This window comes from Ixodes scapularis, unplaced genomic scaffold, assembly GCF_016920785.2.
Source record: "Ixodes scapularis isolate PalLabHiFi unplaced genomic scaffold, ASM1692078v2 PGA_scaffold1__304_contigs__length_218370807, whole genome shotgun sequence".
Lineage (NCBI taxonomy): Eukaryota > Metazoa > Arthropoda > Arachnida > Ixodida > Ixodidae > Ixodes > Ixodes scapularis.
In genome coordinates, this window is record NW_024609846.1 from 194,058,414 (window position 1) to 194,075,795 (window position 17,382).

Sequence of the window (17,382 nt, forward strand, 5' to 3'; positions counted from 1 at the left end):
GACCTTGTTTTTTTTTTTATTTGCTCGATATGTTTAACAAAAAAGCTTCTAACATAATGAAAAAGATGAAAATAACCAGAGAATGACGACGAATCATTTTGAGGATTAGTCTTGTTTAAAGTGTAAAAGAGTAGTGAACGTCAGGAAGCCTAGCACTCACCCGTTCTTCACGCCCGCTTTCTGTACACTGCCGGCCCAACAACGGAGCTGGCGCACTATCGGTTGCAGGCTGGACCCACATATCTGCAGAAGATATCGGCGAAAAGAACCTCGCTCCAATGGTTACCGGCAAGCTTGCCTATGATACACTGACAAGAGCGCACAGACGGATTCGAGACGTGGCTACGCATTCCAGCCGACCATGTCATTCTCCCTCATGATTCTTGTATTCTTTATTCCAGTAGATAAAACTATTGCAGAAGTTATAATATTCACGCACTGCAGAGATTAGTTTTAATCAGTGCGTCAGAAGTGGAGCCTACAGGTGGGTTTTATTTCAAACAAAAATGCTTCTATGGCGTGAAACAATAAACAACATATTCTGAAAAACAAACAATAGTTTTTTTTTACTAAATCGATGTTTCCACATTCGATCATCCAAATCTCTCCTTCCCATTTTTATTGCATGCATCTTTATTGCTTTTGTGCTATAATTTTTTTCTGGACTCTTAGATGAATGATGTTGACGACTCAGTGAGAAAACCTAAAAACACAAGGACGTAAGAATTAGGTCAAACAGTTTTCATTATAGCCACGTGCTATGATTGCAGATGTCTTTACAAATGCAAAACGATGACAGGGGAGCAAGTATGCGGGATCAATTGGAACCAAAAGAAAACGGAACAGACTTTGAAGAAAACACAGAACTGACCAAACAATGAAATTTTGATCTTTTCAGGATAACTAGCCCTTCCACTGAACTAGTTCGTCCGGTGTACTGCTCCCTTCTACAGCCCTGCTCTTTAGATTCTCCGTGTGGCGAGTGAATTGCATCAAAACACGTCGTCTCACAAACACCCCAGTCATAAAAGGTACATCGGACAATAAGCAAGGCGCTTGCTTTTTGGTCTGTATGTGTTCAAAGCAGCACCATCACATCGAACATACCAATATCTTCTAAAAAAAATCACGAAAAGGAATATTAAAGCAAATTAAACGATTAGCAAACAGCACCTGGTGGATGTTGCTAACGCCTCGCTTGTAATGCCCGTCTAGGAACCTTGACAGCTAGTGACGGTGAGTGTCTCGCCTCCGGCCACGACGAGAGAAGAGGGAAAGGACGAACTCCCCTCTTCCCAAGAATGCCTTTTGTGTGTCGCAGAAGTCGCTATTGTCCCCCTACAAGATTGTAGAAGATTAACCCGTCACTCAAAATTCGTACAAAAGCAGCGGCTTCGGTGGCTGGAACGACTAGGCCATTCTCTCAACGTCAGCCTCGCCGTAGCTTTGCTCGTCCTGAGACGACCTGCGTCACGATTGCGTTGGATGTCACGTGGTCTCCGCTGGGCTTTCTCCGATCGCTTGCCAAAGTGGGCCGTTTATAACGAAAAATACAGCCACCAGGCTCAAAATACAAACATGCGATTGTCTTTTACGGATATTGTGGATCATATTGAACCTATTTTTGAACACGACGGGTATATTTCAAATTTCGTTGAAGTATCCTTTTAAAGGGATACTACAACGAAATTTCGGCGCGCCCTTTATGGTCTATATGTGTTCAAAGGAGCAGTATCACATCGAACATACCAATATCTTGTTAAAAAAGTTTCGAAAAGGAATTTTAAAATGAGTTAAACGATTAGCAAAGAGCACCTAGTGGATGTCGCTATCGCCTCGCTCGTAATGCCTGTATAGTAACCTTGACACCTAGTGACGGTGAGTGCCTCGACTCCGGCCACGACGAAAGAAGAGGGGAATGAGGAACTCCCCTCTTCCCGAGAATGTCGTTTGTGTGTCGAAGAAGTCGCTATTGTCCCCAACAAGATTATAGAAGATAAACCCGTCTCTCAAAATTCGAAGAAAAGCAGCCGCTTCGGTGGCTGAAACGACTAGGCCATCCTCTCGACGTCAGCATCGCCGTAGCTTTGCTCGTCCCGAGACGACCTACGTCGCGATCGCGTTGAATGTCACGTGGTCACCGCTGGGTCTTCTCCGAGCGCTTGCTAGAGTGGGCCGTTTATAACAAAAAATACAGCCATCAGGGTCAAAATACAAAAGTGCGATTGTCATTTACGGATATTGTGGATCATATTCAACCTATTTTTGAACACGATGGGAAAATTTAAAATTTCGTTGAAGTATCCCTTTAATGTCACGATACGCATACTGCACGGTGAGTGGCATGCGAGCATCTTACTGGATAAAAGACACTTTAAATAAGATGATAGAGTAATGAATATCATGTGCGCGCTTTCCAAGAACAAAAAGTAAGTTTGGTATGTCTTGATACCAAACAACGGCTGTTTGAAAGACGCTGTTCCTTCTTCCATCCCTCTTCCCCTGCGCGAAATTTTTGTTTCGAGGCGGCTTCTTCTGGGAACCTTCGTACGTCAAGGCATCAAATGAGGGCTCACTATTGTCACTCATAACCTGAGAAACGCAGTGCGGGTCCCTGAAATCCTATTATTGCTTTGCAGCCAATCAGGTTGCGGCATTTTCCGATGCGAACGTCAAAGAATGAATCACGACTAAAAAGTGTGAACATAATGCTTAAGCGGTCAGCGGCCTCTCGCCTCTTTCGCGTTTCGAACGCCGGCGAACTTTGGTAACTATTCGTCAAACGAAAATGTACCTAATTTATACGCTCGAATAAACTAGAATAAACCAGGGAAGTGACGCCAAAAAATGACTTTTAACCTTGTTCATAAAACCACCGGACAGAACCCGAAAAAACACACTCCGATGAATATCACCGCCGTGTGCTTGTAAATAGGCTCGCGACTGCCCGCTATCTGCTGACCCCCGGGCACTTCATGTTTTATTTTCTTACTTCAGACCCGCGTTCATTTGTTGAATGTGATGTTTTGAACCGCGCCGCGGTTTTCATAAACGTACCGCAATATTCCTTCGTCGATGAAATATCCTCTTTCCCGGTCGTTCCACGATGCGTTATTGCAAATAAACAAGCTACCGGAAGTCTGCTGAAGGAAGGAAACATGCTGCCATATTCGTGTCCTCAACTCTCGTCGTACACGGTAAATAAATACACAACGTGGCGTCCGTTAAAAATACAAGCAAAAATTAAAAAGAAAAAAATCGGTTTTTCTGCGGGTTGGGTCTTGAACACCAAAATTCATCTCAACAATCACAAATTACCACCAAGCACGCAAGACGCCGATCGATGTGCATAGAATGGAAAGAATCTAGCGAATTATACGAGGACGAAAAAACTCGTTGTGCTGGCCTAAAAGTGGGCCGTACGCTAGGTTATAGAGCACGGGCCTTCATTTTTCTCATTGTCCCAAAGCACATGGCATTTGTTCAACCAGTCTTCTGTGCTACTCGTCATTAGCTGGAGCCAGTCATGGGTAAGTTACTTGAAAAGTAATACGTTAAAGTGAGTTGCATTCAGAAAAAAGTAGCGAAGTTACCATTACAGTTACCGCGGCAAAAGAGTAACTCGTTACAGTTACAGTTACTTTTAAAAAGTGACGACGGTACTTTTCAGTTACTTTTCTATAACACGAAACATTTAGGAAAAACTAGAAAACGGCCCTCCAGCAAGTTTTATTCCATAAAATTAAAAAGTAAGCTTTTTACTTTATATTGCAACTTAGCATCGTTTGCTTCTCGAAATTAGAGTCTGAAAGTTTCCCTCGTTAGACGGCGAACACGTCGCTGCCCTTAATGAACAGACCCCGCGCAACCAGAGCAACGAGCCAACCCCGCGCAAACAGCAGTAAATTTTGCCTCGACTCTTGACACCTCGCCGGGGTAATGGCGCTAATCAAAATACGAAACATGCGCATTGCGGAGTAGTGGCGCTAACCAAAATATGAAACATTCGAAGTGCCCTCCGCATGTATTGTTTCACGGTTGATTCACCCGATTAAAAAGTGTTTGCGCAGAAAAAAGAGCAACCGCAACATAGATAGTGTTTCAAGAGACTAAGATGTAAGTGTTCAGTCACAAAGTACAGGCGCGTGCGTAAATATAACTAGATTCTTTTTTTCATCACATCTACACGTGGCTGTATTCGGGTCGTGACTCGCAAGAAAGAACGTATTCACAAGTTTGTGCAAGGCCAACTTGACACTCGAAATGTTGGAACAGACAATTTAGAAAGTGCAAGGAATAGCTACATTGTACTCGTTCAATGATATATTATTCATTAAGAAAAACGGTGCCGACGAATTTGGTTATATCAACGACCCACTAGTGTGGCCTGAGGGGTATCTTTTTCGTCAGTTTCGAGGAATAATGAATACCTACGAACTTGAAAATACAGACACGTGGGAAGCTCAACACTTTATTGATCTACTACCAAAACGTAAGGGATCTCCGCACTAAAAGGCCGATACGTTCTCAGAAAGGGTGTGCTTGCAGACTACAACGTGCATTGTATTACAAAAAATGTGGCTACTAAGTGGTATCTCATCTTATGAGTATTTTTCTGACAAATACTCTATATTTAGCCGTGACCGCAATAGCGGAGCTACCGGACAGAAGTAGAGTAGCGGTGTACTTCCGGCCCCACGCAACAACATTACGGTACCTCGCCGATCGGATCTCAAAAGTTGTGAAGAATGAGTTCGGCTTTAAGTGAAAAGCAGAGGCACCCACAAAACTTATAATATAAAATAAATATTTATACCCGTCTCTCAATCCCAAGGAATTTGGGCAGGTTTTGACTAGTTTATCGAAAAAAACGTCAGCCCGTGAACTTTAATGTGATAATTGGTCTAGCGAAGCCTCAGTGTCCAGCTGTCGAAAAGACAATCAACTCTTCATTTTGTTTGTACTACTATGTCCTTTATCGTGGCGAAATTCCTCAAAACGGATGTGGAAGCGCTTTGGACGTTCTTTTACAAATCTTGAAACTTACAATACTCCGATCGTAAGCCATCCTGTCTTTCCCGCCGATATATGGCAGGTTCCATTTTCTGTTAACGTAGACGTGCTAATTACGTCCATGAAAAACAAAAACAAATATCGATTTGATTACGCCAACGGCTCATATCTTTATTTGTATCTATTTTTGTTGCGTTTGCCTAAGATGACGTTCTTTGCTTAGATTCGATTGAACTGCTTTGACTAATATTGTGATGACCGGCATACACAGCTTTGTTTACCGAAAACAAGCTGATCGATCAAACAGATATCCCCCTTGGTTTTCTCGCGAACTCAAATACAAACGGCATGGAGCGACCTCTCTGTCTTTCTAAATAAACCTCTTCTTCTTCTTCGAAGTGCCAATGCGCAAACAATTACACTTACACCGTCTTTACCGCAAGGCTACCAGCAATAACGTTTGCGCCAGGTTTAGAATATGCAGCACTACGGTCAAAGAGCGGTATAAGAGGGATAGACTTATCGTAGACATGTCGAAGGAAGTGTTTCTATCTTTCAATGGGCCAACTGAATGTGTGTTCAGCTCGCCCATCGAAACCATTGGCCCAACTAGCTAAGCTTAAGCCCACGTGACAAGTGTTTCTAAGCATCCCCAGTATTTTTGGCGTTTGATAAAAATCAAACTCGAGATAGGTCTCGTCCTGCGTCACTAATGATAGACGGCGAATATTATCCTAACCCAGATACGCTGTGCAATCAATTTTTCAAGTTCCTCTTATCAACCTATTGGTTATTGTTGAAAACACAGTCATTCTACAAGTTGTCCATAACCATATATTTTCTTCTGCCATTAGCCTTGCCGACGTTGTATGGACAATTCATCAGCTCCCGTTAAGAAAAAAGCATGTGGCCTTGATGACATACCGAATTTCATAGTTAAGGGATGTGTGGATATACTGGCTCCCATTCAACATCACATTTTTATGTCGCTAAAGCAATCTGTTTTTCTAACTGTCTGGAAAGAGGGCTTAGTAATTCCTCTCCCTAAATCAAGCACCTCTACGAAGGTTATATACTACAGACCGATATCCTTGCTCTCCGCATTTTTGAAGCTGTCCGAAAAAATTATCCATAAGCATCAGACATTGCTTTCAGCGCGTAATACGTTATGCACAGCATGGTTTCATGATCGGCAGGTCTGTTGAAACAAATACTGTGTTTTTTTTTTAAATTATGTTGCCCCCAGAGTTTGTTTACGAGAGCAAACTGGGCGCAGAGCATTTTGATTGTAGCAAGGCATTCGATCGTGTAAATCATAAGCTACTGTTACACACACGTTTTATGCTTGTTCTCAGGGATGAGTATTGTTTTTGGTTTGAAAGTTATCTTGCTGCCAGAGAAAACTGTGTCGGCTACACAAATGTAGCCTTTTTTTCTTGTACTATCTGGTGTACCCCAAGGTTTTAATCTTGGACCCCTTTTTTTAATATATTTGTCAAAATATACAAGATTTGATTTATCATTCGAATCTCTAGCAGTTCGCAGGTGACCTCAATCTATAAAATATTTCGATATGAAATTATTCTGCTCTACTGCAAGAAGTTAACAACGCCATCTGTCAATGATGTAAATGGCAATGGGATTGATCTTAGTAATGAAAAAACAACTTTAATATAATTTACGCGTAACACTAATCCAACCCATTTTGTGTACCACTGAGACGATTCGCTGATCACTCGCGTTACGATTGTGAAAGGTCTTGGAGTGATGCTTGACTCCAAACTTAACTCTAACGCGTACGTGTCATACGTTATGAGCTCACGTTTTTTTCTTATATGTGATAGTTTAAGAGTTAGTAAGCGTTTTTCGAGTTTTTTTTCTAATTTTTTTGTGTTTTATCGAAGCATAGTTCTTCCAAAACATGACTTCTGCTCTGTGATTTGGAATAGCCTCAGATGTACAGCTTCCGAAAATGTGGAACATGTACAGAAAAAATTTCAAGAATTCATCATTTTATGACTCCTTCACAAGACTCATATAAAGTACTTAAACAATTGCAAATTACTAACCTGACATCAAGACAATGTTCGCGCGACCTTGTATTCGTGTTCAAAGGCATCCATTTCTATTACAATAGTATCCCTCTAATCTCATACATTAACAATCATATACCCGGCAGAAATTTTCGTTATAAGCGTACAGTCTATGTCAATCATACTAATTTCACGTCACCCTCAGGTCGACTGCAAAACTATTTCAATAATCTGGAATAAAATGATAATGACATTTTCAACCCTAACTTATTTCAATTTAAGAAGTGCTTTATTCGTGTACTGAAATAATGTGTATGATTTGTAACTATTGAATTATTGTATGCAGTGTGTCGAACCGAAAAAAATACGGGTTCGGTTACGGTTCAGGTTCAGGTAAATTTATTTTGTACCGGTTCAGTTCCGGTTCGATTAATTCAATCCGCGAAACGGTTCGCGAACCGGTTCGGAAATTATAAATGACAAATTGCAACATCAAAATAAATTACAAATAAAACATCTGAAATCAGCACATACGAAACGGGATACATCGAGTTTCCGGTACGAAAAAATACGGCATGTAAATCTTGACACTTCATAGCTCGATATGCTCTGACCGCTGGTTGGGGCAGCGAAGAGCAGATATAATTTATGAATGCTCATTTCAACTGTAAATAAAATTTCTCTCTCTCCCTCAAACATTATCAAACTCCACTGCCTTTTCTTTTCTCATTCCGATGGAAGCAAGCTTCAAGAACTCGCGCGTTCTACAAACGTGTTATGAAATGAGCACACAGCAGCATTTAGGATTTACGAGATTGTAGGAAAATAAAATCCCCTGACGCGATTTTTTTTATTTTTTTGCACAGCCTTCCAATTCTTTTTCTTCCGTGCAAGCCGCGGCCAGCGCAATACTGGTTCCTATGTCAAGATTCATGGATGCAGCGTTTGTCAAGATTCATGGATGCAGCGTTTATATTCCTAAGACTGAGTGGAGAAGAAAAATATGTAAGCGAGGTGTGTGTCAGTTGACGGCACTTAAAAAGCAAATGGCATTGATAGCACATTCATTGTCAACAGCGCGAGGCCGAACCGTTTTGACATGAGCCGGTAACCGTTAATTTTTTTTCCGGTTCAGTTCCGGTTCGGGTTCATCGCGATAACAATATAACGGTTCGGGTTCGGGTTCAGTTCCGGAACAAATACCGGTTCGGTTCCGGTTTTCGGTTCGGTTCGGTTCCGGTTCGACACCCTGATTGTATGTGTCATTTTTAAAAGGTGTTTGAAATTATGAAACCTTTTTTCAATATTTATTTGTAATCGGTGTTGTTACTAACAGGAGAACCAATGAGTAGGCTTCAGCCGTTATTGTGCACTCAAAATAAACAAGCACAAATCGTGTCTGTCTCTGCTCACGCAGTCGACTTGTCTTTGTTTCTTCGAGACCCCTACATCTTTTTGGCAGTCTAACTTATTTTTGCGGGCTACACCGCACTTTCTAAGGCGCAGCTGAGTAGTGAGAAAAGCAAGGTGCTACAGTTTTCATTGCTTTTGGTCAAGTCAATGAGTATTCCTTTTGATTTACCCGTGCGTGTTCTTGGGGTCTCATTTACGAGAAATGGCGTAGCACCCCTAGCGTCGGAAAAAATGTTCGACCAGACGAGGAGTCAAGTACAGCTTGCTTTCGTGTTTAAACTTTCCGCCAGTGATAAAGCTTTCCTGACTAAGTCTGTAATATGGCCAAAACTGTGGTTTGTAGCTGAAGTCACAATGCCGCCCCCATTTTTGACATATATAATGACATCCTTCATCTTACTTTAGTTTGGGTGGAAAAACTGAACGTGTGCCCAGACCACGATCCAGTGGCGGCTGATGCATTCCGTGCCTGTCAGCGTTTACACGGTTATCGGCTTTGAAATGTGTGCTCCATCTTATGGACGACACGGAGTATATTGGTCGCCCCCTTGCAGGCACGTAGCCAGGGGGGAGAGCATAGGGCCCCCCCCCCCCTCATACAGCTATTTGTAATGGGCGGCCCCCCCCCCCCCCCCCCCCGAAACGAAATACTGGCTATGTGACTGCCCCCTTGTATTGTACTTATTGGGTCACCTGTGCCTATCCCTCGTACCAAGGGGGCTTGGCAACCCGTTCCCTGCGGCAGAGGCTCCATCTTTGTATCATGTTTGTTTTGTCACGATACACCTCCGGGTGACCGAAGAGTCACCCATTGCAAGCTTTCAGGAGAGTCCCGTGTCGCGAATTGGCGTAGCATTTTGTGCGGCTCGCGTGTCTGGCCGACACTAAGCCGAGAGTTCCCAGTTAATTTGGGAAGACATCTAACCGCCGACGTACCAGCGGAGGTTATCGACACCAGCTGGTAGTATGCGTGTGGAGTGCTGCCTGCCAGAGACAGGTTGTCAAATTGGGGACTTACCGCAACGGACAACTCCCCCAAATGGGCAATATAGAAAGTAGCCGCGCCCCTAGCGGTTCAGGTGAACCTCTGGGAGCAGGAGACTGTCAACGGGTAGGTTCGGTTTTGGTTTCGCCGGGTTATGCATCTGTCGTCTGCTATCGTCTCCGCGCCGCCATTGCTCACGTCGTTGTGGATTTCTCCAAACTCATGCGACATGGAGTAAGTACCCTTTTCTTGTTATCGCTCGATATCAGACACACCGAATAACGTAACAATTACTAATTTTGCTGGCACGGGCAGCGAGCGAATACGTCGAAACGGCGAAGTCAAGTGAACGTAGATCCACGTACGCCGTGCCAGCTCACTGCGTGCATTCGTTTGCAATTTCAAGCACAGTCATTGACACTTGTACTCCAGTTTTATTACACCCTTGCAAGAGTACAAGTGCGGCTCTAAAGTACAACTGCGACGGGAAACAGCTGCCGACAAACAATCCGAAAATCGCAAGCTTCATGGAACACGAAGTGTTGCGGCTATAAGACGTATGCCTAAGAAACCTGCACATTCAAAGACATGGGCACACAAACAGCGCGGTCGTGTTTTAATAATTCCCGTAGCCCATTTCTTCGCTGCGACGTAGAAAGAGGTGCATGTTTGTGCTGGAACGCATTCTCGTACAGCGAGGTTCGTTGCGTACCGCGTTAGCCTGATTGAAAATACCGATCGGCGAAGCAAGGCTGTTTTAAATCGAGAGTACTAGCCTCAGTGGCTGTTCTCTAGGTTGCGAACAAATGACGCAGTGAGCTGGCACGGCATACGTCGATCTGCGTTCATTTGACTTCGCCGTTGGGGCGTTTTCGCTCACTCTCAGTACCAGCAAAAACGTGATTGTATTGTTATTCGCCGTGTCTGATATGTAGCGACGAGAAGAAAAGGGTGCTTGCTGCATCGCGTGCCAATGTGGAGAAATTCACAACGACCTGAGCAATGGCAGTGCGGAAACAATAGCAGACGACAGACGCACAGCCTGGCGAAACCTAAACTACACGTTCAGTCTCCTGCTGCCAGAGTACAACTGAACAGCTAGGGGCGCTGCTTTTTTGCAGAGGGCCCATTGTACTTACCCAGAGACAAATGAGCATGTTTTTACTACATGTGTTGTAGCGCGAACTTTCGGCATATTTGTATCTCGAGTGTTTAGGATGCGTGTAGCAGTTTCAAAGGAGCACGCTCAGCTGCTTTGGTAAACTGGTGTCAATACTAGAAGGCCAAGTCTTGTGGATGCTTAGATGTAGGGCCGTCCTAGAGGGTCGCCGTTTCAGACCTCTGTTCCCCATGCTTCGAGAGTAACGTGAGAAGATAGCGGGATACTTGCAGAATTAGCTGTGGACACTTGGTGAGCCGGAGTTCCTACGAAGACATCATTGCCGTTTTCTCAAATTGAGCAGAGCCAGTGTCATACTGCGCCCCACAAAACGTGTTTTTTTTTTTTTAGATAAGTAGACTGAAGGGTCTGTGATTGTGACCTGCGCGCCACTAAACTTGTGCATATGTGAATTTATGTAAACAAACATTGCTTTCTCCATAAGTTTCTATACATGCACCTTTTCGGGTAAGATGTCGTCACGTCTTTAGTAGTTCAACATAAGCGTCTTATAGGCTTACTTTTATCAAATGTAATGTACACTTCAAGCATATTTTTAGTTACTTTTCAATACGCGAAGTATACTTCGATACATAATTTTAGTCTCATTAAAACTTTGGTTTGGGCTAGTTGGTCCATGGTAGGTAAACAATTTAAAAGCAGAAACAGACAGGAACGATAGGAAATAACAAGCGACAGGGACAGGCGCTACTCTCAACTCTCTATGAAGACAACCTTCGGTTTGCCGGGTACAAAAGTTAGCATCCCAAACTACGGAGTTCCTGTGGCAGCGAGCTCGGCTAAATCTTCCACCCAAGAGGAAGTTTGCAGCAAGGGCTACGGATAACGCACTTTACTGGGGGCGCCACCATTACAGCAGAGGTCAAAGACATCCTGGACAAAGGTCCCAAACACAGCTTCAAGCCTTTCTCTACTCGACACAACCTCCTAGCCATGGTTCACAAGGTTGCTGATTGGGTCACCGAACAAGACCGAGAGAGGGCCCTTGGTGATTGTGTTGTCTGCTTGAGAAGCACAAGTCATATGCCTCAGGCGAAGCCCCCTTTTTGAAATATCGTGAGTCTTTTGAAACAAAGAGATTTAGCACTTGTGGAAGCCGATAAGGAAGGCGGGTCTGTAATGATGACAGAAGGGATGTTTCAGGAAAATGCATTAAAAAAAAATCAAAGCAGTAAAGTTTTCACCGAAGCAACAGAAATCTGCGGCACGGTTGATGATGAAAGACTTAAGCTTTGATGGCCTGAGAAGAGCCGATAGCAAAGCGAAGAGTGGGTTTTCGGAGGTTTTTTTTCACGGGGAAAACGCATAAACACGACTGCCCCTCGAGAGCCATCGTTTTTGAGAGATCCGCTTGGCAGGCACAAGTGAGCAGATACCTACAACGTCAACCTAAACCTCTTTCAGCAGATGATCCTTTTCTAGTACGAAGCTCAGATGAAGTCTTCCAAGAATTAAAGAGAGGGATACAGAATGCATTCACGGCTTTTTCAGTTGATGTTGAAGACTTGTACCATTCTGTTCCGCACGAAGTTTTACTCAACGTTGTGGGGGACAAGATCATTGATTCGGGGGAAGTGTTGTTTTAGAATTCTGCAGGTATCAGTACAGAAAAGTTTTAGAGCGTTTACAGTTCTATCTGGATTCTACTGGCATTAGCGTAAGTGGGCAGTTTTTTGTACAAAAATCTGGTATTTGTATTGGTTCGTCCGTCACGCTTGTTTTATGTAAGATTTTTTAGCATCATTGGACAAGAGGATTTCTGAAGGTCTAGCAGAATTACATATAGTAAAGGCGTTTAGGTATGTTGACAATTTTCTTGCAATTTTGGACACTGATATTAATTTGGATGAAGTGGCGAAAGTTGTCAGAGCCTTCCCAGAGGCATCACGAGGTCTGAAGTTCACTTGGGAGATGCCAGATGACAAGCGCATTTAATTCTTAGAACTTATGATAAATTTTTCTGGAGACCCTTTTTGTGGGATTTATAATCGCGGTCAAAGAAAAGCCTAGTGTCGTTTGACAATGCTCAGTCTAAACACATTAAGGAGGGAATCGCTATAGCGTTCCGCGAGGCAGCATTCGCAAAAAGTTGTCATCACCCTTCATGGCTGATTTCTAGTGTGTCAGAGCCTGCTTCAAAAAATCAAACAAAAGAATCAACAGAACGGTAGGATTGCAAAAAAAATTAAAAAGCGAGCACATGTAATTCCGTACATGCGCAGAGTTTCACACCACATAATAAAAATTGTCGGCAGATGCAATGTTAACATTGTCTTTTCTGCGCCCTGCAAACTGGCTAAGATAAGTCCGAGGTTGACTAGAGAAAAGAACGTTCTGTGCTCCAAGAAGCATGTAAGCCAATATACTGACTGTGTAACTAACGTCACCTATGAAATGCCGCTTAGTTGCGGCAAAGTTTATATAGTACCAGCAGAACACTGTTTCATTGACAGGGCAAGAGAACAAAAACGATCCGTACGCAACGATTCGGGCGGTCATCTGTTTGAGCATTGTAAGCGTTGTCGCTGCGTACCGCTTTTAGAGTCAACGACGTTCTTGAAAAAAGCGAAAGAAAAAACAGAGAGGGGGATTCTAGAGGCTTCCTTTATTAAAAGGAAAACTACAAATACGTCAGCGCACAATCTATTAGCCTATTCGATAAAGAAGTAACTTATCTAGATGGGTATCTGTAAAGTGTATTATTGGCTGTTGGCGTTGTTTGATATGTAAAGGGAAGATGAGTTGTGCGTACATATGCGTTCAAAGGTTTCGCAATAAATCAGATGAGTGTAGCGCCTGTCCCGGTCGTTTGGGTTAGTTCCTCTCGTCCCTGTCTGCTTTAAACCTTATGCTTACATAATTTTAGCGCACCACGTAGTTTAGCGGTGCGGTCCACGGGTCTTCATAGAGTGCCCACTAACATGCACATGATGAAAGTAAATGTATATGAAAGCATATTTTTCTTCTCGACTTGCTGTTTGTGTGCCATTGAAGGTGGCCGGGTTTTATGGCATGAAAAAATAAAGCTATTGTATTGTATCAATATACAATAAGTAGAGTAAAACCTGCTTCATGTATATTTGCAAAGCCTTCTACAAAAGTACAGAATTAGTATACTCTTAGTGTATTACTTTCACTAATGGAATATGATGAACGCCGTGACATTGCGCTTTAAATTTTAACTTGTCACATCGGTTGCGCTTTAACCTAAAGATAGACAAAGCAATACTAACTTTACATTGGCGTATACCGTGGCGCCGGGCGGCTATAAAGGGCGTAAGAGCGCAAGCGGCTCCCTTCGTCTATTACATGCATGCACTGAAGTTGTTTGGGACCAACGAATCTGGTCACCTGTCGGAAGCTTCCGGTATTCTTTTTTTCCACTGGCTTTTAGGCTGATCCCCTGCACGCAATGGGGCCAGGCAAGTTCTTCATCAAGCATAACCTGCCTCTCTGTTCAACTTACTTAAAGGAACGCTGACACACCCTAAAATTTTTGTTTTATTTTTTGCCAGGTAATTAATTCTAGTATCAGAAGACTACCCAATCAATATTTTGCTGCCGCTGCTCCCCCGCTGCTCCGACTGCCACCGCTACGGCCACGACGCAGCAGACTGCGTAAAGACCTGCGCCTCGATAGCCCGGGACCGCAAGCTGGAGGACAACTCCGAATACCTGATGGATGGCATCGAGGCGGAGGAAGCTGTGGGAGGGACTCCTCCAACCGCTCTGCTATCGGCGGAACAGTGTGAGACGTCCGCCACCAACGACGATGGTAACCCTGATGCTGTTTTTCCCGAGAGCAACTTTGAGGACACGATACAAGGGGCAACCACCCCCTGCGAAACAACCAAGGAACGACTGCCCGAGGAGCGAGCGCGTCTCCAAAATGAACCATCTGAGGCATCGGGCGGCCCTCCCTGCGGAGAGAACAACGACGCAGGAGAGGTTGACGGGCAGGACAACGGCATGGACTTCACTCGGACAGTCAAACGTCCGACGGAGACTGGTACTGTGCCAGCTGGTACCTGCGGACCGAACCCCTACACGGTGCCTGTGCCAGGGTCCAAGAGGTCGAAGGTCGCAGTGAAGCCGCGTGTCCCGCCGGACGATTGTCGTCGGAAAGACTCCCTGTAAGGGTACGGTTATTCCGGCTTTACGCGTCAGCAGTGGTGTTTTTTACCTGAGTTATTTTCCTTCTGCGCGCAACTTCCTTTTTTTTTTTTTTCGTGCCTACCTAGCTCTTTGTCTGGTCTACTTTTTAACTGTTCATGAACCTTGAGCAATCTTTACGTGTGGGTACGTTAAACGTGCGCGGCTTATGTGCCAGGCGTCGCCAATGCCAGGTGAACCGTATGTTTATTGAGAAGGGCCTGGACATAGTCGCGGTTCAGGAAACGAAAATGGAAAGCGAGGCTCAGACGAAGAGCATGGTACGGCTTTTTGAAGTGAGGTATGACGTGTGCGTGAGCCACGCTAAGGGGACGTCGGGGGGGGGGTCTTTTATTTTTAAAGAAGGCAATGACGACCGTTGAGCAAGTTATTGGCTGTGATTCGGGGCGCTTAACTTTGTGCGATTTTTTTCGTTTCACATGTGAAGTTTCGCGTGCTCTGCTTTTACGCCCGTACAAATGCAAATGAACGTTTTTTTTTTTTCTTTTAGTTCGTCGGATAGTATCTGCAATCGGACCGCATTGTTATTTTGTTAGGGGATTTTAACTGCGTTTGTGCAGCGCAGGACAGATCGAATAGTACGCGGTTTAGGGATAACTGTATTGATTTCTTTAAATGGCATGGTGGAATGCTGTGAGTTGGAAGACGTTGCACTGTGCGCGTCGAGTGGCAGAAAGGTGCAGTATACGCATTTTCAGAGCGCCAGTCAAGCGCGCTTGGGTCGTGCGTACGTTTCGCTTCACCTTGTTAGAGCGTGCAAGCAGTATGCATGGGGTCGATCACGTCTCTTTCAGTGATCATGCTATTATTCTTTCAAAATGTACTCCCTTTAAGAGGCGCCGAAGAAGTTCGTTTGAGGCTTATGGAAGGTTAATGCCAAGCTTCTAAAGGACGATTGTTTTTCAAAGGCAGTGCGCCGAAAGCTGGAGGACTTGGCAAGCGCAAAAGGGGAGGAGTTCGCCGTTAAATGGGTGTCTTTTCAACAGGAAACGAAGATAGCAGCTATTGAACGCTTCAGTTCTTTTAAGCACGACAACGAAAAAGAAACATGCGATTTAAACGAACTTCTTTAGAAGCTGGTCCAAGAAGAATGCCTTTCGCCTGGTATCTTTTTTGACGAGATTACTAGTATCGGGAAACGCATCGAGTTTCTTGATGCCGAACGGTATAGGGGAGCTACGGTACGTATGCGGTTTAAGTGGTTATCGTGCGGTGAGATATCTACAAAAAAGGCGATAGGGGCGAGAAAAAAAACTTGCCAGTAAGAGTGACATCGGCGAGATTTTGTATCAAGGGGTTTTTTCACGCGATAAAAAAAAGTAATCGAACGCGCTTTTGTCGACTACTGTAAAGACCTTTTCAGCTACCGCGCGCCCAAAAAATATAATTTTGGAGCCTATTATTTACCGATAATGCCGCGCCTTTCGGATGACTTGAAGGAAACTTTAGAGCAACCCATTATGTTATGGGAAGTTGAAAAGGCGATCGGCAATTTGCAGAGCGGAAAAGCACCAGGATCGGACGGTTTGGGAGCTGAGTTTTACAAAGAGTTTAAAGGACAGCTTGCCCCTTTTTTGTACTGCGTCTTTCGTGAAGCGTAGAGACTTAGTGTTGTGCCTCCATCGTTGGTGTGCACGAACACCATTTTCATACCCAAGAGTGACGACCCCTAAAACTCCGTTTCGTTGGTTCGTACCGCCCGATCACATTAACAGACGCCGATGATAAAATTCTGATGAAGGTTTTAGCAGAGCGTTTGCAAAGCGTTATAGCTGTTATCGTCGGCCCACACCAGACGAGTGATATGAGAGGGAGAAGTATAGTTACAAGCCTACATGTCGCCCGCAGTATTTTGGAGTGCTGCGACGCTATGGTAGGAAGGGTTGCTATGTTACAGGTAGATCTAGAAAAGGCCTTCGACCGTGTGTCGCATGAAATTCGTTTTTCACTTTTAAGCCATGTCAATTTAGATCCTGTTCTGTGCAATGGCGTGCGCATGGCGTACAAAAATTGTGCGACAAGACTTGTGGTAAACAAATGTGTCAGCGAACGCATTCGGCTTTTCTCTTCGGTGCGACAGGGCTGTTCACTATCGCCTTTGCTGTTTTGTAGTTTTCTCGAGCCGTTTTGTTTAAGTATTCTTCGGAGTGGGCTTATTCGGGCGTTTCAGTTACAAGCTACTGAAGTGCGTATTTTGTCTTACGCGTACGATATGGAGATATTTTTGCGGACAAAGAAAACCAGAGAGCTAACGGAAGTGTTTTGCGAAAATACATGTAGTTTCGTTAATTGGGATAAGTGTTTGGGGTTGTGGCACGGGGATTCGCCTTCAACGCCGGCTATCTTTGAACGTGTTGTATGAACCGAATCGCCGTCCCTCTGTCTTGGGGTTCCCCTTCGGTAGTACCGCACCAATGATGAGTATTGGCACGGTCAAGTTGAAGCTTTACGCGAAAAGGCAACCACTTTTAAAGGTGGGGGTTATCAATTTTCGCTCGCGAGGTTGTCTGCAATGCGTTTCTAACAGCCAAAGTGTGGTACATCTTGCAGGTGCTGCACTGCTCGCGAATCAACGTGCAACGTAT

At 44.2% G+C, this 17,382-nt stretch overlaps 2 protein-coding genes across 3 annotated transcripts in view; one reads left to right on the forward strand and one right to left on the reverse strand.

The window, feature by feature from the left end:
- The window catches only part of LOC8039972 (putative phospholipase B-like 2), a 74,639-nt gene extending 74,329 nt beyond the window's left edge, over positions 1 to 310 (reverse strand). The window contains exon 1 of one of the 2 annotated variants that reach the window (XM_040213514.3): positions 161 to 310. In XM_040213514.3, coding sequence (XP_040069448.2) covers positions 161 to 241 — 81 coding nt within the window. In that variant the 5' untranslated portion in view covers positions 242 to 310. The remainder of the gene's footprint in view (positions 1 to 160) is intronic. The other variant, XM_040213520.3, reaches the window with a different exon arrangement.
- A 2,084-nt stretch (positions 311 to 2,394) lies between these two features.
- Positions 2,395 to 17,382, forward strand: part of LOC121835892 — a 28,282-nt gene continuing 13,294 nt past the window's right edge. Inside the window, exon 1 of the mRNA XM_042290436.1 lies at positions 2,395 to 2,429. Within this exon, the coding sequence (XP_042146370.1) occupies positions 2,395 to 2,429 (35 nt within the window). The remainder of the gene's footprint in view (positions 2,430 to 17,382) is intronic.